The sequence below is a fragment of the Aptenodytes patagonicus genome, chromosome 7 (genome assembly GCF_965638725.1).
Source record: "Aptenodytes patagonicus chromosome 7, bAptPat1.pri.cur, whole genome shotgun sequence".
NCBI lineage: Eukaryota > Metazoa > Chordata > Aves > Sphenisciformes > Spheniscidae > Aptenodytes > Aptenodytes patagonicus.
Window position 1 is genome coordinate 42,900,752 of NC_134955.1, and position 23,019 is coordinate 42,923,770.

The 23,019-nt window shown below is 37.1% G+C and overlaps 1 protein-coding gene across 4 annotated transcripts in view; it reads left to right on the forward strand.

Moving 5' to 3' along the window:
• AKAP6 (A-kinase anchoring protein 6) overlaps window positions 1–23,019 on the forward strand; it is a 293,258-nt gene that overhangs the window by 203,074 nt on the left and 67,165 nt on the right. For all 4 annotated transcript variants that reach the window (XM_076345005.1, XM_076345008.1, XM_076345007.1 and 1 more), the window contains exon 9: window positions 5,195–5,315. In XM_076345005.1, the coding sequence (XP_076201120.1) occupies window positions 5,195–5,315 (121 nt within the window). The remainder of the gene's footprint in view (window positions 1–5,194; window positions 5,316–23,019) is intronic.

Below are 23,019 nucleotides of genomic sequence, written 5' to 3' on the forward strand. Positions count from 1 at the left end.
TGCTAAAATGAAATCTTGCTGCCCCTCTCTTTTTTACAACCAAGAAAACTTGTAGTTTTGGTTCAAGACATTTTCTTGAAGGTCTTTTGTAAACCGTATCTTCCAACTGCTAGCTCCCCTAAATGAACATAAGAACATACCTGTGAGGTCATAACAGCGTGGGGCAAAAGCAGTCAAAGGAACCAACTAGTGCTCACTGTTTGGGTACACCCTCATCCTGATAGAAGTTTTCTTGTAAACAGTAAATACAGTAGAACTTTTGCCTGCAGTTCCCTATGCAAGGAAAGTCATTGACCAAGGTGTTCATGAGTTCTTATCTCCAGAACTTCCTTTTCCAATTTTTAACTCAATGCTGAGTTCTTGGAAATACAGTTTTATTAAATTACCGACTGTAAATATAAATGAGCCTTGTAAACATCCCCTCTTATTATACAGAAAGATGACTGTTTTAGAAAAGTTGATGTGGGCTAATTATGTAGGATTACTGAGATCTTGATTACATATGCAGAAATCTGTCAGATTCTCAAACACGACAGTGCAGCTAGTGCCAACCATAAAAATAATTTGTTCAGAATTGGTGTGTATATGTATATAAATGTGCACTGGGGGCTACATGTTCAAAAACAGCTTCTAATTTTGCAGCCACAGTTGAATATGAGCAAGACTTAAGGTTGGAATTTTGTGTGGGACGTAAAACTAAGACAACAACAGACATTTGATTTTACTGAGGATAGGGGATATAAAGCTTTAAGCCTCATGGAAAAATCCAGTTTGTAACTCTACATACCATATGTGTAAAGCAAATAGGCTCTTAAATGCACTTGTTTGCACTCGTAATTACATGCTTATTACTGGGAATGGTAATCTTACTAGTGTTCCCTACCTTTTCTGTGCTGTGGCCACCTTTCTGGGCCCTTATGGCCATCCCAGCCCTTAGAGGCTCAACAGTGGCTTAACGGGCCAAAGGACCGGAGGGAGACAAATACAATACCATGTATTCAGCCATTATAGAAACTATGGTGGGCTGAATTCAGATGGAAAACTTCCAGTTGAACCAGTCTGAGGTATTGTATTGAACACAATGGAAATGCCTTTCAGCTATTTGAAAATACAGTTGATACAACATTTCCCTTCCGCATAAAAACTGTGGACAAAAGAACTGTGGACAGAAATTCCACAGTAGGATGACCTAGCTAGAGACTGAGATCTCTACAGAGAAGGGGCCATTTGCATAACTGGGAAAATTAGCGTATCTATCCATTAGCTGTTGTGGAAGTTTGACCTAGGAGAAAGGAGAGTGTCTACAGGGAGAACAAGAGTTATTGTAGATGGAGAATTGTTTATATAGTGGGGGGAAAGATTTGGGAGGTGACTTTGTGTAGGAAATAGCCAAACTGAGATAGGTAAGGTAGTATCTGCAGAATAGGGTGATGCTAGTGGGTGTCTAAAGAACAGGTTTCCTGCAGAACAGTGATCTTGTTACAACAGCGATAGAGAGGCTTTACATGTATCTGCATGGAAATGGCTAAAGTGACAATGAAAGGGAAGAGAATGAATATCCACTGCAGAAGAACACCAGCTAGCCAGTTAGCAAGAGGTAACCAAGAGTAGTTGAGAGCAGCTGCAAAATGTTATAGCAAATCTGGCTGGAAATATTGCATCCCCTCCAAACTGGGGAGGAGTTTATACAGGTACTACTGGGACATACGGATATGATATTTACAGCACTATTGCACAACATGAAGGTCAGATCCTGGGATCCTGTCATCACCTAGTATTGGGCCTTCATGGATGAAGCTTTGAGATAAATGCATTAGAGGGTGCTTCAAGTATGCACAGAATATAAGGCAATTTTAAAGCTGTTAAGGTCAGAACTCTGATTTCTCCTATATCTTCCCAATAAAAACATGCATATGGAAAAGAATTCCAAAAAATGATGACCCAGAAACTTGGAAGAACTTTTTGTCTGGCTGAATTTTTTTGGCAGGCATACGAGTGTGTTTACAATACTTCTAAATACCATGTGAGTTATGCCATCAAAGAAATAATGCAAACTGGAAGTGTGTGTTAAACATGAGGAAAAAGGCTGATGGAAATAGCTTCACATTCCTTTTTATTTATTAATGCCACAGATGAACTGGTTTTCTCATGAGAAAGGTGCTCATGAATTTTCATTCAAAATAATAAATTGATGTCCACATTTTAAGAAATATGTTTAGGGTTCAAGGGATTAGACATGCAACTCTGCATATCTGATTCCCTGTTTACCAAAATAAAATATACTTCTTAATGTCATTTTAGTTATTATGTAGCTAATGGTTTTAGCTTATTAACCAACTAACCTATATTAAGGAAGCGGTAGTTACCTGCCCTTTAACTAATATTATAGCATTCTTGTTGGCAATGTTTGGGTACTTTTAATGGAGGAGTATTTTTTTTGCAATAAACAGATGACCTAATTTATTCTTTTTTAGTGATTGGTGAATTTGGATAATCAACCAAAATTAGATCTTTTCTATAGTTCCTGCATTTGTAACACACATCAGTATTTCAGAAGTTATTTCCTTGATTCTGCCTGTGGCAATATGAAAAAAAGACCTGCTAAGCCCAGAAAAAATAGATTCTGAATAAAAAAGAAATATTCAATATACCACAGAAATACTGACAGGTATATTTTAATCTTAACCTGTCACTGATCCTACAATTGCTGGATTTTTGAGTATCTTTTTAGCGGCTTAGTAACTTACATCCTCTTCCAAATAGTAATTTAATAGTAACCAGTAGATCCATCCATTTAGATGTGAGGCATTCATTTAAAAAAACAAACCTTTTTTTTCTTTAATAACAGAGTTATTTTAGAACTATTAAAAACATTGCAATTGAATTTAAAAAAAAATATTGATGATGCTTTGTAGGCTGACTTCACTATCTTCAGGCTCAGGCAAATAACTGCCGTAGACAGTTTGTTTAAAATGCTCCCAGATGACTTTATTTTACAGCAGAAAACCAAAAAAGAGAATAGGCACAGTATGTAAACTATGGGGGGAAAAAAAATCCCCATTACATCTTGCATCCCTTCCTGGGCTTTTTCCAGTGAATCCTGTTTCTCTCACTCTTCATTTTGGGTTGAGTTCCTGTTTAGAACTTTAGCTAGAAATCAAAATGTTCAGCTGTTTCCTGGTGCTTATCTGGGTTTTATAAAGGTCAGGGAAAAGTGCTTTTGTGTGTCTTTAAAGGATCGATTCATTCTATTACACCAATAAATGGACCAATTTGGACTGTAACTAAGATGTGGTTCTATAGAAGCAAAGCAGGGGTTTGGATCCAGCACACCTTCTGCCTATTATAGTAAAATCCCGGTCCACTTCCTGGTGCAGTTTCCAAAGGCATTCCATCCCATTCTGGCAGCAGCAGGTCATGAACATTGGATGTAGGCTTTGTTTCCCATCCTCTTCATATCTTAATTTAGATTTTTCACTGGTACAAACCATCCAAGTCCAACTGAATCTGTACCGATTTATATAAGATGAAATCTAGCATCTTATATCATAAAACATATGTTTTAATAACTGCCCGTCTGTTTTATGACTTTGGATAATATTTGGATAAGATGGAAGAGAAAAAAAGGAGCAGTAGATACTGAAGATACAGAATGGTTATACTGCTTTCTGAGGAAGGGATAAAGATTCAGTATCGCTGCAAATATACCATTCAAAATGGAGTTTAGTTTTATTTTAGTTTCAAAATGATATCTGAGTCAAATACCTCCTGAAACAGGAGAAAAGCCCTGAACTCCAAATGAAACTATTATATTTCAACAATAGTAACTTGCCCTTTTATGCTTGCTCTTCTTTATAATAGCATCATTGCTTACCTTCTCAGGGCAGCAGGCAATTTTAAATAAGTGCACCTCATAAATTATTGAGTAAAAGTATACTAAGTACAGTGGATTAAACTAGAGAGTTACTTCAGAAGCAGGAATCAACACTTGTGCATTATACAAGACTTCCTTTGTTGTCAACTCATTGAAAATAATACCACAGAAGGCAAATGCTTTCTTCTCTCTTGCTTGCTTTCTTACAGAAAGACGGTTCTGCTTGTCACAACTTTATCTATAAGCTTCCAAAATTACCATGATATGGTACTCTAGTTAACAACAACTGAAACTGCAGTAGTATTAATAACATTAAAAACATGTTTAGTTTATTGTTTCTCTGTTGAAATAATGCTAATTTTTTAACAGGGTTGCTAAAAAAATTGTTAATAATTGAAGAAATTAGCTTTAGTGGAACATGCACTATTGTTTGATCAATATGGGGTTTTTTTGGTACTACTGACAAGGCTTTTGTTAGTTCCAATTTTGCAAGTTTGAAGATCCCTTTTCAAGGGGTATCTTTTTGACGAATGTGCAGTTTTTCAGCATGTACCTTCTGTCTTGTATCACAGTGTTTTAGAAGAATCTATGCTTTACTTATTCACTAGGCTTTCAATAGAGAATCACGTTAATCCTTTTAAGCTCCTTATTCTAATGATTTATTTTGTTGAAAACCGTAGTGATCCTCCTTTGAATTTTAATGATTGCTGGCTATTCAAGGATTCATTGTTTTGACTTCCTGTCCTTACCTTTGTTTCTTACATGTCTGTAGGGAACACCTGTCTAATACTGTATCTGGCCTTAGTTCTCACTGGCTTACCATATTCACTCAAGCCTATCTTAAGGTGTTAAGTTGAAATGCTAGCTACTCATCCATGAAAATAAATGTAGGATATTTACAGAGATAGGCAGATAGACAGCAGAGGGATGGCTGAATGGATTGAGTCATTTTTCAATGAAAATAGTATTTTTATATGAATTATATCAATATGATTGTTGTAAAGTTTGCTCAATTTAAAGTCAGCACTTTAAAAACCATTAAACAACAACATCTAGGGGGGATTTCTATTTCAAATTTTTTGAAGCAAATGCAGTATGCCAACAGTTGTCAGGATTTGGCATCAGCTGCTGAATTTAGGTCATGGCACTGGCTTAAATTGGATTTCAGTTTTCATTTTCATCCACTCTGTATAAATACAGAATGTCTCTTTAGAAATATAACTAGGAACATCATGAGTTTTCAAGAATATATTATTCTAATACAAGATTTTAACAACTACACAGTATTTATGCATAATACATTTTGTTCCTTATCTACAGCCTTTTGGACTTTGATTCAGAATACCAGGAGCTCTGGGATTGGCTGATTGACATGGAATCCATCGTGATGGACAGCCATGACCTGATGATGTCAGAGGAGCAGCAGCAGCATCTTTACAAGGTTAGCGCTACCGTTACTGCCTTTACCTAGCTATAGAAGATCTGATTAGCTTGACAAGTCTTTCTCTCACAGGATATCGCTGCGTTCATTGTATGTATCATGGTGTCTATTAGAATTCCCTTCCCTGTCCCCAACCTCATTTCCATCCCCTGTGCGCTGACAGGCTGCACCGACATCATAATTGCAAGAAAGTTCCCTTTATCACATTCTATTTGGTGTAATTCTATAGAAGGACAAAGATTTGTCTTCAAGATGAATAGAAATAAATGAAACTGCATTAATAAATAGACTGAAACAAAATGAAGGAAAAAAAATGAAATGGTAGCATTTAACAAAATGTGTTTTGATTGGAGCTTTCAGCTGGATTTTTATCCACCTTTCAGACCTCTTCTGGGAAGAAAGAAATTTGCCTTGATTTTGGTTTGCTGCTGCCAGGGCACAGGACTCTTCCAATTTAATTTTTATTAGTTATACATAAAGCAGACATTGTCATGTTAAGTCATCACACTTGCTTGTGATTTCAGCAAAATGATTTTGAACTTGCATATTGATTATAGGATCTTCATCTAACATACATATATATAGATAGATAGATATACACACAGACATGGTTTCTCTTATTTGTCATAGCAGCCTTAGCCCAGAAGCTTTATCACTTCTTTTAGATAGACAGTACTTTTAAGAAGTTCCCCAAAACGTGCGATTTGATCCTAAAATTGATTCAGGCTTCACTGTGTATCTGAGAAGCTGTAGTCTGCAGGTCTGAGGGGCGGTGGGGGAAAGAAAGGAGGGGCTTTTGACAGAAATATCAAGCTGCAGTAAATCTTCCTCATTTAGGCAATTTTTATTGGAGTAATTCTGACAGTTGTCATCCTTGAATTGCTTTGAGCATATGGCATATTTCAAAGAGCAGATTGTGAATCATAAAAAATAAAATTAATAACTAACCACAGAATCAGCAACAGTATAATGACAAGAAACAACTACCCTCTAGCTTTTTTTTATTTCTTATCGAATAAATGGTACATTCAAGGTCAAATAGAAGTTGTTTTCTTTCTTCTATGATTGCATGATTTGGTAATTTCTTAAATATAATTTATTTTTTCTTGCTTTGGCAACCTAATAAAATTGCATTTTATTCTTTCTAATTTTAGTCCTTTTATTTAAAATACCCAGTGAGAAAGGGTTGTCCCATGAGTTAAAATATGTTTATAAATGGAAATATGGTTCAGGTCCAAACTATTTTAGGCTGCAAGTGAGTTTAATTCAGTGGCCTCCATTTCTTGCTTTGATAATAATTTCTTATTTTTGCTAATGTCTTTTTCCTAACTTTCTAAATACTTTATCAGACTTAACCATACATTAACAGTCCTGGCCCTGGCTAGGCTCAGAAATAAACAATGTTAGAAATGGGTATAAAGTTTATTGCGAATCTAAAATAAGGTGTTTTTGTAGTGCCTGTCCATATAAGACCAGCTTGTACCATGCCTAATCTAACCACTAGTTGTAGTCCTATACTAAAAAAATCAGTAAACATAAATTTTAAGGAAACAATCCATCCATCAATATGAAAAGGAACAAAGCTTAAGCGGACAGCCCGAGTATTTTAGGTGCTGTTTAGGATACTTCCCTTTCCGATATCCAAATGTAACCATTAAGAGTAATTATAGACGGTAAGGCTGGTATAATAATGCATGGTGAGAAGAATAAAAGAGGGCAATAAATTAAGAATTAGTTTGCAGTACAGTATGGTAGCAAAATGAGGAATATTGTGTATTCAAAATGGGAAGTAACAGTCTCTTAATATTACGAAATTCCATATCATGGTAGGCATGACACTTCTGAAAGCAGAAAGGTTGTGCCAGAGAGAGTAGCTGAGTCTGCAGTCTGTGCAGCACAGACAAACCAGCACTGCTTCCAAAGCGCAGGCGGCTTATTTGCTCTGCAGTTTCCACAGGGAGGGCATCTGCTAATTAATAGAGCCCCCATCCCAAAAGTACCTATCTGGTCACTGCAAAACCACTCAAAGAAGGGTAGAAACAGACTGCCTGCCCTCCCGCGGTGAATATTCTCGTCATATACCTTTCTAGTGAAAGCAGCAAGCAAATTGTTAAGGATTGAAGGAAAGACTTAACGAGAAATGGGGAGTTTGGTTAAGAGATGACTAAGGAGTGTCCATAAAGCAGGAGGAGTATTTGCAGGTAATGTAAAAAGCTTGAGTGCATAGCATTAAGATCTATTAGCCTTTCAAAAAAAAAACCAAACCAACCACCTCCCAAAGAAGTGTTGAAAGCCCCATAATTTCAGACATTTAGAAGTAGACAAAAGAAAACATTAGCAAATGTAATTGAGGGAACAATTCTGCACTAGCAAAGGAGAGATCAGATAAGTCACTAGGTCTTTATCATCCTTAATTTCAGAGATTCACGTAACAATAAATCATGCCCTCAAAAACAGTATTAATAGTTTTATAAAACTAGCCGAGTAAACCTCTCTTCTAATCAATAGTGACACCCTTTTTATTCGGAGGCTCTTATACAGAGTTGTGGATGGTCTAGTGCTTGCAGCTAAGGGGCAGGAGCACTGCCTACACTTCACAGCGAACACAGCCATTCTGGTCTGTAGGGAAAGAAAACTGTAGAGAGAAATTCAGGCAGCTATTATTATCAGAATTCCTCAATGATGTGGGGTGTTATGAAAACACAGATCTTGCCTCAGTCATTCTTTATCAGTTACAGCTTCAAATGTGAACCTGCTAATTGCACTCTCTGCATTTTGGTGGATTCTCCTAAACCCACAGATCCCTCTTCTCAGTTATTGAGCTGACAAGTAATTGCACCTCTGAGCCAGCTCAGCAAGCCGCCTTTGCCAGGGAACCTGCTGTGGTATCACTATTACCAACAGTAATCATTGCCCCTAAGGAGTCTATGAATGGGAAGGAGCAATGATAAAACAGGTAAATCGGAAGGGAAAAGCATACATTAAAGCAGCATAACGTAATATATAAATGCTAAAATTGCATATGGGAAAATAAAATGTATTTTCATGGTTAGACTATTTTCCCAGTACTCTATTTTCAGATTTAATATAGATTTAAGTTAACTCTCAGCTTAATTTTGTTTTGTAATATTCCAGGAGCTTCATAGTTTTTTATTAGGATCCTTATTATCTCTCTTTAACTAGGTTTTATTTTGCCCTTAATATAATAATAGGAGCAGCACAGCCATATTTTCTTTTAACTCTGAATATGTATGTATGACTTCTTCCAGGTTTCCTAGATTTTACTGCAAAGATTTACAAAAAGAGAAGACTATTTGTCCTCACTATGCTCCCCCATAGCCCTAAATGATTTCAGCTTTACAGCCTTAAACTAGCTAATGATTTTGAAAATCAACTAGTGTTTGATAAAATGGCAGTCACGGAATGAATTGCTGACAGTTTATTTGTCCTCTAATGCTTTATCTATTAACTAAGAAAAAATTAAAAGGAGCATTTCCATGTTCTTTGTACTGCTGTAATAGCTCAGTTTAATGCCAAATGTATCGTGTTTATTTCATTTTAATCTACTGTATGTGAGCCTGATCTCATAAGCTCTAAGTACACAGAACTTGCATTGACATCAGCTGTATTCATATGCCGTTACTGGAGGATCAAACCCAAAGAATTTAAACTCTGCTAATTAGCCCTTTAGTGGGAACTTGAGTAATTCTGTACCTTGAATGTTCAAAAATGAAGCAAATCAGTATTTACTGGAACTGTAGAGATTAGAAATGAGTATACTAGGCAGAAAAGTTAATGATAATTCTTTCCATTTTCCTCAGAAGATTAATTGCAAAACTTAATTGTGCTAGATTAAAACCCCATTTAAATAAGTACAGTATGATTGTTAAAATTGTTAGTATGTTCAGAATAAAATTAACTAAACATTTTTAAATCTCAAATAAAAGAAATTATATTTTTCTGTCTGATTACAAGTAATGTATGGTGTTTTTCATATGAACTGCATAAGCCGTAAGTCTTGCACTAGTAAGTCTTCAGCAACGATGGTCATGATAGATGGAAAAAGACCCTTATGTAGTAGCGCAAAGAATTTGAAAACATTTAGTTGACACGGTTTTTGAACAGGTTAACTGCTAAACTCTTTCATCAAAGGGAAGCGGTTCACTGTATTAAATAACATGAAAATGCACATCAAAAGCTAAGGATACCTTTCAAAAAAAGTTGAGGGGAAAAAAATCTCCCAGCAGTTTTTGTTTCCCTACTGGAAGCTATCCCTCCTCGGAAGGTGCAGTTCATTTTCTCCTCTGGGTGTGCTGCTGCTCCATTGTGCCTTTCTCTCTGGCTCAGTGTGCTGTGGCCCTGAGTGGATCAAACAAACCGTGGTGAAAGTTTCCCTCATTTGCATCACTTCTAGACAGCCCTGTCGTACTCTTTGCTGACAGGAAATCACTGTCTTTGTCACCTTTTTTCAGTGATCTCCTTTTGGCAGAGATTGGCCATGTGACCAGGATTAATCACAACAACAGTTCTGGCTCAGAACTCAATGACATGTTTTCCTCAGCGCTTCAATAATGGTGTAGAGGAGTCAGTAGGAAATGACTACATTAATTTCAGAGTGAAAAGATAATTAACACTTAAGGACTAGTGCTATAACCTATGGAGCTATTATTCAAATTAAAACTAATTTATTGCAAACTTGTGGAAAAAAAACCCCTGTCCTTTAATGCAACTGTTAAAATAATCTTACAAGAGTACCCGAGTTTAAAAAGAAGCACAAACTATATTTAACGCGGTAATAGAAATACATAAAAACTTAAACATTCGAAACTGGAGGCTGAAGTATGTAAAGTGCTTACTTAGATGATATGAATAGGATACTGGCAAACAAAAGCAGCAGTGTGCTCCTAGAATGCTGTGCTTCAAGGAGTTTCCTTGGCAACAGAAATGCAGTTCCAAAAGTAGACAGAACTTTCCTCAGAAAACATACTATTAATAACAACCTTCCGGAACAACTTGGAACAATTTGACTACTTGGCAGTAATAATGCCAAGTGTTCTGCAAATTAATCTAACACATAACAGTTATATGTTTCTCTTGCCCATAATTCTCCTGAACTGGAGGACTGAGTTCTCTGCTGTCAGAGGATACAAATGTGTAAAGCGGTTCCAAATGCTGCGCAAACAGAGAGAGCGCAAACCTTATAGCAGCCTATAAGGATCAATTAATGTGCTTCGTATCATTTTAACTTGTAAAACAGATTAGTTTAATTGGATTACTTTGTTCCATTTAAAATGAGTCCTGCGTACCTACTGAAGCCACATTGTAGTTCCGTCTTTATTTCAAGCAGATTTTCCCTATAAAGAAAACTTATTAAAAGATTAACAGCCTGTAGAGTGATATATTTGGACAATATGCTTAGGGGATTGGTTATAAACTTGAAAACGTGAAGATTTTTGCTCCTACACTGCGTATTCTGCACGGTCCAGGATGCCTTCTGTCTGTCTGGTAATCTGTCAGTCCCTGCACGAAGCTGCTAAAACAGTCAGTGGGAGAAGATGATGATCATCACTTCAGAGGAAGTTCTCAGCACACTGCAGGATTAAGCCCCTTGTAGGTAGTAACTACAAATGTGCTATGCATGCAGTATTTTTAGATATGTCATCATTTCTGTATGAGCCAAGAGAATAAACTAATTTCAGATTTGCCTTGCCAATAGGAATCATTAGAGTTCCACTAAAGGCCATAAGTTTACCAAACAGGAAAGGTAGGCTGTGCTACTACCTCGACTTTTCCTGAATTCTTAGATCTAAAGGTTAAAAGTAATCAATATCTCATTGTGCAGCCTGATAATAAGTAATAACCATGATGTTAAAATCTAAATGATTGCAGATAGCACTTAGGTCTGTCGACCCATTTGGGAGGGCTTTTTAATTGCAATCAGAATAGTCATTATAGTTTGCTAATAAACTTTTAGGCTACCTTGCAAAAATCACCACCTTTTTGAAATATGACTTTAATTCTATTAGCAAATTATGTCCCAAAGTGAAAGCTTTTATTTTATCTGACAAAGCATATGTAACACTTTAAAAAAAACCAGAAAGATTATTCTGCTAAATAATATCAATGGATATATTCATTAGCAATAGTAAATTACAGCACTTACTTATGTCTACATACATGGATTGATACGTGCCTCAATGGAAGTTATTCTTTGCCTTTGACATTGTAGTATGCTTTTAACCGTCATGTATAGTAAAATGACTGAGCTAAGTTTTGCAGAAAACTCTGACTTCAGTTACTGTTCTTCACGAAGTTCAGTAATTTCCATGTGCTAGGCTGTTGGGATTTTTTTTTTCCTCAACAGATTAAGAACCTCTATGACTTTCCACACTAGGCAGGAAAATCAACTGTTTTGTATGAGAGGTCTTGAAAATACCTGATACCCCAAGCAGCAGTAAAAATCTGACTGCTATTAGAACATCAGCTAAATGAGTTCAGGACCTGACATAGCAAAGTTTCCTAGTCTCTTATTGCAGGGGGTGATGAAATTGGTTAACTTTTTCTACATAAGTATTTTCACTTCAGTTGCACTGGAGAACAGAGTGGAAACTCCTTTGTGACACATACTATAACAACCAGCTCATTTTTCAGTGATCCATATGTTTAACTTTGTAATATGATTAAATTCCTTGCTACTTCTGGCAGATTTTATATTTTAAAAAGCAGAAAAGAAAATTATTGTTGGCAAAAAGTCTTACTTAAAGCAGATAAATGTTAAATTTTAATGTCTTATATAATTACAACAGGAAAACACTGATTACCATGTCTACAGAATTACAAAGTAAGTCTAGAGAATGGATAAAGAAAAAATATGAAAAATATTTTTACATTTTCTTGGTTGCTTCCATAAGATATTTCAAATGTAAACATGCATTTTTAAAGGCAGTGTTGTAATTTCTATGGAGCAGACTCCCTGTATTTCCGCAAGAAGTGGCTTCATGCATTTCACAAGAGTAAGTGAGTTTCTCCCATTTCTTCCCAGCATGACATTGAAGATGAACTTCACATTGTAGCAAAGCAGTATTTACTGAGCTTGTAGTAAAAGCCAGCACAGCTTTTGGGAGATTAAAGCAGTGTGTCTAGAATGAAAGAGGCGTTTGACTTCAAACAAAAGTAAATGTGTACCACATAGCTGTCATCACCATTCCTTACTACAGCTGCAAAACGTGGACAATTTACAGTCATCACGTCAAGCATCTTAGTCAACTCCACATGCTCTGTCTTTGTGCCCTTGCTGGTATAAAATGGTAGGATAAGGTCCCAAGCAGTGAGACCTTAAAGCTTGTCAAACATTCAGCACTAAAGCAATGGTCTGGCACACTCAGCTGTGGTGGTTTGAGTGCATAGGTCCAGCAGTAGATTACCCAAAGCCATTTTCTATTCATCAAGCATTTTTAGTTTTTAAAAAATGGAAATGGCACCTTAATTCACCCCAAAGGATGATGAAAATTGCAACTTCCATTGCTTTCTGTATGCTAGGACTGCCTAGTGGCCAAACAAGGTAGAAAGGGCTCAAGATTAGTCTCAGATATACTAAATTATTCACATTAAAGAACAAGTAAGAATAGCTGAAGTATAGCAGCACTCTGGCCTAATCGTTGGACCAAGAGTCCCTAAGAAAAGGTGTTATACTTGTGCTGTTATACGTGCAAACACCGGGGACAACAATACCAGTGCTGCAATATTCTTCGATGCCCTGAAGAATATTGCTTTACCCATATGGCCGAGTAAAGAGGCCATGTGAGGCTCCAAAACACGGGCATGTTCTGATTTACATTGTTCTTAGCACAACCTTTCAAAACTTTATCCATTCGCCTAAAGGAGTTTAGGTTATCTGTATTTTCTTGTTTCCTGACACGCTGGATTACATGCAGACCACATGTAAGCAGTGCAGAGTCCTAGGAGCTGCCCACTCTGAGGCTAGTATGTAATGTATTACGGCAGATTTTATGAAAGTTCATATGAATCGGCTGACTAAAAGCATCTCATGAAGTGATTTGTGAATTTGCACTCACAATTCACTCATAAAGTCTCATATACAATGATGCCAAATAAGGGAGATCAGCCCTCTGAAGAAATTCAAAGAAGCCAGGACTGGTTTCTCTTTATCACACTGCATCTCAGAACCTTTAGTGAAATATTTCACAGCCTTTGTTCTGGGTTGTGAAACCATGTACTACCTTTAAGATCTTATACAATGACTATATAACATAAAAATGGCTCCATCAGGTCAGAGAACAGTGTATCCTTATTGCATGAGGTTGTCCAGTAATCCTGCGCCCACATGACCTTACAGAAGCCGTAGCATCCTGCCTCAAGGACTCCCACAGGTTTAGCCCCACGCTGTGATGAACCAGCCTGTGCGCGGTGTCTGTGCATGGGCCTGCTCTAAAGCTGCCTTCTGCTGGTCTCACCTGATGCCCCATGTTACTTTTGTTGGAAGAAGCAGCAAATCATATATTGAAGTAAGATAAAATTAAGAGTGTTAATAACACAATGACAACATAATTTTTGAAGTTGTGTGTGGACTTTTTTTTTTTTTTAGCAGCTTGGTGGATTAGGCTTTCTTAGAGGGATGCAGATAAAAAAATCACTTGCGAAAAATATACGGGGCAATAGTATTACCCTATTCCTCAAGTTAGTTGCCAATTTTTAATTCACTTTCCTATTTTTTCACCTCATACTCCAGGAGAAAATATATTTTTTTTCTAAACTCATAGGAAATATGTGCTTTATCCATGATGTTTTGCTTCATAAACATAATACAGGAAATACTGTTTTCGTTCCCAATTACCTCTCATCAGTATACCTCATAAATAATTGATACTGTAATGTTTCTTTTTTAAAAAATAAACAAAATACAAATGACCACAGAAAACCTTTTTAGCAGGTTTTCTATATGAAACCCAAATTCACTAAATCTCAATAAACTTGCAGTGGCAATACAGTCAATGCATACATATCTAAATTATAAAAAATAAGTTGCAGTGAAGTATACCAGTTTATAATCTCCTGAATTTTTATTTGTATTTATATTTTGTTTGTACTTTTATTTTTATAAATATATTTATATAGTGAAAATATGTAAAATATTGATATAAACTATTGATATAAAATATTTATTTGTGTATATTTGTAACCTTTTTACATACTTAAGGTTAGGTGATGTTTTTATGTTGTGTGTACACATTTTTAATACATTGTACTAAAAATAGCTACAGCATTTTGTGCTAACTTCTCCTTCTAACAAGGTAAAAGGAGTGATCACTATACTTTCATTCATAGTTGTTGCAGCTGCGGTTGCATCAGGTCCAATGGGGTCCTAGGGTAGGCTCCAGCCAACTCCTGTGGCCAGTGAGAAATGCCTGTGGTTCTTGTTAACTTCTGTGGGTGCTGATATTTTAACATTGCAGAAAACATGGTTGCTATATAGAATTCATTGGTCATGAACTGTAAATGTTAAAGTTAGCTCTATGGAGAGATGCTTTTGGGGGAAGACAGCAGTTGTACCCTTCACATCCCATTGTTGCAGAATGACAGGTGCTATTACTGACGTGCAAGACATACTCCAGCTGTGTCACAGAGCAGACCAGCAACATGCTGTCCCAGGCTGCAGGGAAGGCTATGGAGAGGTTGTAGTTTCCCCAGTGATACGCTGGGAGAAGGGATCATCTGTGAAGACTAATTTAGACTACTAAGGGAGCTAAGTAGACCAGCCTCTGTCGTGAGGAGGTTCCTCTAATGGGTGCTTCAGAGCAGAAGCTTAAATTAAGCACTCTGAAATAGTTTCAGAAGAAACCTTTTCTCTCTTATCTCTCTCTCCACTGATTGTATAAAGAGGTTATGAAGATCAGCCTCACTTGGCGTTACCTCTCACTGACTCTCGGTTGTCATGAAAAGAGGGGTTTTTAGTACCATTGTGTCATGTCTATGCAATATTCCAGTTTGAAACCCTGCTGTGATGCATCCAGATTTTGACAGACATTATATTGGAGTTTCATCATCTCTGCTTTACCAATTGATTTTTCTTAGAAATGGGAGATGATAGATACAGAATTGCCGTTAGAGTTTTTCAGGTGGTAACTTTCTAAAGGTGAACATCAGCCTTTTTGAATGATGTATTGAGACTGACATACATGGTTTTTGCTGGCCTTCATCAAGGAGGACTATGTGTCTGCTATGCAGGTGGAAGAACAGTAATTCCCAAGATCTCTTAGTTTGTTATCAGGTGTGGAGAGATCAAATAAACACCATCAGAGGTGAGAAGTAGTTAGTTATGTGATCCTACTTGGTTGGCTCAAAAAGTTCATCTGTATTGTTTTGATTTTTCAGTAAGCATATGTAATTTATAGTCAGGGTTCATTTTTCTCCAGCAAGTCAATAGTCAAATGCCCCATAGTGTGAGTATGGAAGATTTTTGCCTTTTTGTTCCCAGGTCCCAGAAAAAAAAAGATAGAAAAGCTTCCTTTATGAAAATATTTAGTTTCCTTATTACTTCAGCTTGGGCCAAAGAAAAATTCTACTCTTACAACTTCTACCTGATTCAATCTTCAGTTACGGTTTTTAGGTGTCCCTATTTTGTTAACTATCTACTAGAATATGTAAAGTGTTTATGCCAGAGGCTGAAACATGTAATAGTTTAAATAAATAAATAAATAAATAATAAGAGAGAGAATAAAGCAGGTGATGAAAATCACCCCTCTTTTCTACCTTTGCCTCTGTGCTGAGCTAGGGATCTTTCTGTCCATTCCTCTTCCTAACAGTAATGGTTAAATGCTATGGCCATTGTGTTGTATGAGCCTTATAATCTGTGCAGTTAGTTTCCTTGCTAAGTAGAGAGTAAAATTCACAAGATGCCTACTAAAAATTAGAATGGGTGTGAAGATACATACTTGATTCAGTTTTAATAAACATACGGGATGATTTTTTTGTAAATATGTCCAAACAGCAGGTCCTCATCAACTCATGAATACACACGGTAGATTGGTAGCTAACTCACGGTGCCCAGAGGATTAGACACAAGGGAACAGGTTTCATTGCAGATGAAGACTATGGGTCTGGACTCCCTGGGCCTGCCGAAGTTCAAGAATCAATCAAGGGAATGAATAAAGAGCCGGTTTAAGACTAGAAATATTAAATTCTTCCATCTTACTTCCCCAAAAGTAGCATATGAGATCTGCAACAAGTCACATTAGAGAGGAAGGAAATACCTGTGATTACCCGGGTACAGAACACCTAAAAATCATAGGACATAGACAGCCGTGACTCTGAGCACCAGGAAAACTGGAACTCCAGACAAAAAAGGCTTTGCTCTGAGGCAATAGAAACAATGTTTTAGTCTCTAAAAAGAATTGATTAGAATGATACAAATAATTCTAAGTAAATTTAAAGCTATAAAAGGTTTTCTTAACCAATACCAGAAACAAAAGGGGATATGGTATGGTGTCAGGAACTAGAGCACCCGTGTGTAACTGGAGACATAAAACATTTCTTAATTGTATTTCTTCCCCAGCATCACTTGTGCAATACACAGTTCCCATTCACAGGGAAGACATTAGAGTAAAGCCAATCTAATATATGCCTCCAAACAGTGGCCGAACTATCCAGAGAAGTGCCAAAACAGAAACAGCAGAACACACACGTAGATGTAAGTCAAAAGAACCCATGAAGCAGGGCAGATGCAGACTGGCTGAAAATGTAGGCACTTTAGTGCCACATATGTAGTGCAACAGGCAACATGAAAAGTAGAAGGAAAAATGTTCTTGAGAAAAAGAGCCAGGCAGACAGACTGAATATTGCGGTTACCTTTGAAATTAAAATATAGTGTCTGAAACCATTGAGAATTTAAGGTTTTAATGAAGAAGGAGGTATCTGTAATGTGACTTAAGCAGATCTAAAGATTCTCAGTGTTCTGGCAATGCAGAAGGCTGCCAGGCATTCAATTGCTATATTTGCAACTATGCTATTAGATCAATGACTAATTTGATACCAGCTGGATTGTGGAGCCAGCTGCAGTGCAACACTGATAAGGAGCAAAATTAGACTGGAGAGATGCAACCAAGCACTGCAGATGTGCAATGAAATCATTATGAGACCAGTGGATAAATGCAGTCAGTCAACAAGGAACCCCTGAAATAAGAGATGTCATCACTTAAAGTTTACTATAGTTGTTTTACAAGAATTCTACACACCCAAACCAGGTCTGTACAAGCTCTGGTTTCAATTGGAAGGCAATATTCAAAGCAGTACCTGAAAGAAACAGGAAAGTTGCTGTGATTGCTTCCTGGCATTCTAGCTGAATATAGCATATTTGAAGAAGATGAGCGCTTAGATGTTAAATTGAAGTTAGCACAAAACCCCACAAATCGACCTAGAGTCCACCAAAACAGAATTCTGTTAGTCTAGTAAAACTGCTGAAAAAGGCAATGTTGCAAAGCAGAGACCATGCACCCACAGAAAGTAATGCAGAGTGGATAAGCGATCTACTAATGGTCAGAAAATCTTGGACTAAACAGACCCCAAAATCATTGAACAAAATGCTGAAAGCCTGGGACATGTTACAAATTTTTTTCAGGGCAACAGTGTTCACTGTGATGTCAAAACCACATTTTGGCATATTGGTCTGAATGAACAACATTGCCACTGTTTTGCTACAGATTTTGTCAGGTATCTGTAGGCTTTTATGCTCATCAGTCTGAGCTTCTAGAGGTATTCCAGTGTAATATGGACTAGGCACCCTTCCCCTAGTGAGTAGCTGATGGCAATCTAAACACAGGAAACAGAAATGTCAAAGAAGAGGCGATGCATAAGCAACTCCTAAACGGAAACCTGGACAGGAGTATTAATCTAAATGCAGAAAACTGGAAAGAATCTGAATCACCTGTGGGTGGCATCTGTTGATTTTTGAAGGACTTTGCTGCTGGCCATGAGAAACCAGAAGCCCCTCAGGAAACAGGCAGAACACTTGACAGAAGGACAGTCCAGTCTTTCACAGAGGTGAACAACCGTTTTTACAAATTTTTTGCACACTTGGCAAAAGCCTATGGATTTTTGCCATGGTCAATACAAAGTGACTCAAACAAAAAATTTAATGGACCAAGGGCAAATAAAAGAGGGAAGGGGCAGAGGAAAAAAAGATAGTAGTCCTTAAATAGTAAGACTATTTCAAGGGACTGAGCTATGGTCTTCCATTTCAAAGAAGTGGGGTATCCCCATTACAGAATTGCAGACCTTTAGGAGAATCTCGGTGATACAGAGCTCCTGTAGCAGCTCCTCTACCGTTCTTCCCTGCACCATGGTAGAAGTAGTGAATAAGTATAAGGGTAAGTAAGAATGAAAATAGCGTTCCTTCCAGCAGAGATCCCCAGAGAGCCCTGGTTTCTGAAATCAGTGAAACTAGGAATTTGTCTTGCCCAGAAGCAACAGCACATCTTGCTCTCTTCACATGCACAATGCACTTGTCTTCCAGGAAAGGTAATGTACCACGAGTTATCTCATGGGCAGTATCTCACCTTTAAGACACCACCTGCTGCCTCCAGCTGCAGACAGACCCACAGCCCACCTTTTCTATAAACTCAATTCAAGTGCTGGATGTATCTCTACAAAATAATGAACAGTACTGAGGCCTCCATAAAAACAGATGAACATAGTTAGGAACTTAGTATAGATGCAAAGCCAAGAGAATATAGTTATTTAAAGACACATATCTTCATTTAGTTCAGCTGTCTGTAAGATAAATATCTATATAGATGTATTTTGACTAACAGCACAAATGCTAAATAAGTGAGCTTTGCTATTCCTGGCACATTTCAAAGTTACTCAGAATATTAAAATGTTAAGCAATAAAATGTGTATTTCATGGAAAATGTTTCTGTTTGGCTCACATGAATTAAAATTCAACTCTTCCTTTTAGAAGCTAGATTAAAAGGGAGGTAGAATATTGCTGGCCAACTGCAACAGGCAACAGCAAGCAGAATTGCTTATTGGAGGGGATAGGTGGGATATATGTGAGGAGCTTTTTGCTTCTCTTTTAAAAACCATGTGTCCCACAAGCTATTTCTTGGCTGCATGGCAGGGTATTCTCTCTCTGTGGACTAACCATTTCCACAGACAGTGCTCTTCATTGCCATGGTAAACCAGCAGGTAGGAAATCCTGACCTTGGTGCTGAGGCATGCTCACCTGATGATAGCTAAAATTTTCTGGTTTGTCCCTGCATGTTTAAACAGTGAGGAAATATCTTTCCTGCACTTTACCCAAGTGAATTCATGCCAGAAAATGAATCTTCTACCAATTTCCCCTGTTTCCTTCCCTTTAAACCAGTCACTAGAAATATACTACTATAATAACTTGCACATCATTTAAAAGCTGTTATGCTCATGGGTGCCTATATGTGTTCTGAACATCTTTTCAATGTCTGGGTAACCTCCAAACAGGGAGACCTAGAGTGATGGGAGATCTGATGGTTGAGGCATTTGGTTTCATTAAAATCGGTATAGACCATTTGGATCATGCGTATGATTTGTTTGCAAATTTAACGTAGAGTCTTATGAGAAAAGGCTTTTACATTGATATTTATGGTTTTATAAGGCTAAAAATAGCACAGAACACCCACCGTTTCCAGTCACATGCATACTACTCTGCGCTCTGGCACTTTCTAAATTCTTCCCTCCTGAAGCATATGGTCCCTTAAAATCCAGGTTCTTCAGAGACTGCTGCATCTTTGAATTCTTTTTGTAGCTGTATCTTTTAGCTTTCTGACTTAATCTGCCAGGGCCAGAATTTGCCACTCTAGTGCTACAGATTTTAACACCAGCAGATTCTGACGGACTAAATCTCAAAACCAGGCACTCTCCCATATTCTGATCCCTGGTTGTCAGGTCATCCAACAGTTGAGGATCTTTCTGAAGTTTTGACCTTACCTCATCTGTTCAGGCATCTCAGCTACTTGTCACTAGTCAGCAGTGACCTTACAATTCATATCCACTTCTTTTGTGAGTCTGAATGTACAGCATCAACAATAGCTTGCACTGATGTCTGTTGCCATTGCTTTGTATGGCTACAAGATATTTGGATCCAGGTCTGTGGGCATAGTAGTCTTAGTTCCTACATCCTTTTAAGTAGTGCTGGCCAACATATTTTTGTGTACCCCGTGTTCAATCTTTCCAGGGAAGCTCCTGGAAAACTTACTTTTTGTTTAAATCCAGATTCTCTTCTGGTCTTTCCTAGGGAGCTGAGGGGTATAGTGTGATAGTCTGACCTGTTATGGAACCTCACTTTATAAAGTGGCATGGAAAAGCCTAGGAACTTAGCTACTGTTCATTTTTAACACAAGAAAACATTACTCAGTCAACCTTGGTATCCTGCCTCAAGCAGTGACCACTCCTGGAAAAGCTAAGCTAAGAAGAAACACTCATTTTTATATATACTTACATTAGTTCCCATAGACTTTAGTTGATGGGGTTTTATGCATTTCTTTCATGTTTATCTTTTCTTTGTATGGGCCTCTAATTTTGTGTTCGTTTAAAATGGATAATTAGCTGATTTGACCACCAGGTGGCCTACTACACTGTGTTGTTAGCATATGCCCTAACTCACGTCCTGAGAAGGGTGTACAATAATATTTATTAAAACTTCTGTTGTTAGATGGTGTTATTCCGTGAGTGCAAGTGTGGCATTTGTAATCTTAACTTGGTCTTTTTTGTTGTACCAATGAAATGTAAATGTATTCATACTAGTGGGACTTTTTCAAGGCTATGAAATATTGCAAAATTAAAAACATATATAATGTCCTTAAAGATTTTTGCATGGTTTAAATATTCAAACCTTTTTCTTAAGTGCTTAATGGCTTTACCAAAGGACAGTTAACTTCTACCTCTGCCATTTCTTCCACACTTTATTAAAGAGGCAAAGAATAAAATCAATGCAATGACAATTCTTCAAACATCAGTACCAAATGCCAATCACCAATGAGCTGGAAAAATTACCTTTAATAGGGTTAATGTAGTGCTAGTGTAGTCACTTAATGTACGAAAGCTCTGTGGCCTGTCCTAAAATATGTATTCATTACTTTAATTTCTTTAAACTTCAGTTCTATAGCAACATATTATACCTCTAGCATAATAGCTAACAAAATGACCTAAAATAGTTGACTCAGATGTAGATTTGAAAAAGTAACCTAGTACTGTTAGAAGCATGGAGTATTCAACAAGGTATACTTTTTTTTGTTTTTAGAATTGTCACTAATTATAAAATGATTGTTAAGCTGGGAAGTACAGCCACTTAAACTATGAAGTGAAACCACTTCATGTCATTGAAGTGCAGATACCATTCACAAAGGTTCTGTCACCATAAAAATCAGAGTCACTTATTTTTCCTGATACTCTCAGTAGAATATATTCCTTTGAAAATCTGAAAAACACAGAATAAGCAATGGGATCTCATTCTTTCCCCCTCATCCTTTTCTCAGTTTCTTTCTTACAGTTTTCCATCTTCATTTGGAATTACTGAATTCCCTACATATACAGCATAGTATAACAAACATCTATTAACTAGGCAGACAACAGTTGAAGTTGAAGACATCGATACACATTACTTTAAGCATGTATCTTGTCTTAATGGGCACAGATCCTTCCAATTTGTACTTGAACTGCCAGACAGCTATCATGGCATGCATGGTTACCACGATAGGCTTTCCACAAAGCAGGACCAGAATGTCTTGAAAGAATGCCAGAAAGACAAAAGTTCACATCTTTCCTAGTGTTCTCTATAGCTGAAGTAGATTCAAAATATCCTGAATTTGCTTCATATTACTTCACTTCTGGTTTTGTGTCCTGATATTTCCTGCTACTGCAGTCCTTTGAAGCATTTCTTTCCTTCTCAGATATATGCATATCTTTTCCAATTTTCAAGACGTGCCTTTTTCATCTTCCTTACGTAGAATTCAGACATTAAAATAGCAATAACTTACCAGTCTCTAAATCCACTGACATTGCAAGTATTATATAGATTTGAATATTGATGCTATAGTCACCAGTTTATCAGTCTGCTTAAAGCACAGAGATTAGCATTTCAGTGAGGCAACATAAGTCAACACAAACTTCTGGGGTGTTTTTCTAAAATCCATTTCTACGGTTTCATCGCAGTATCTTTACAGAACTATTCTTTTTTTAATTGCTGAAAGACAGGTTCTATTAACATACAGGCGTTATGCTGTGTGCTGGTTTCAGAGAAGCTCATTACAAAATGCTAAACACAAAGGGCCAGATTCCCTGGTCTGTCAAGATCACTTCACATTCAACTTTACAATTTCCAAAGTGAATCTAGAGCAGTCGGCGGTATGCACTAGAAAATACTCTCCTTGTGGGTGAAATTCTCATTGATAACATCCACTTCATCTGCTACTATGGTCTTTTTCTCCTGCTCCCCATCATCCTTTCCAGCATGAATAGAAGCAGAAAAAAAAAAATCTATAAGTGAACCAGGAAAGCCTAACAAGTAAAAGCCAAAATGTGAGTACAGGTGATATTGTCCATAAGCACAAATTATTTTTCACTTATATCAGGGCCAAGTTATTGAAAATTGGCTTTCTGACAGCCCTAGGAAGAATCAAGCCTTAAGAATGTCCAGAGCATGTGTATCTGAGTT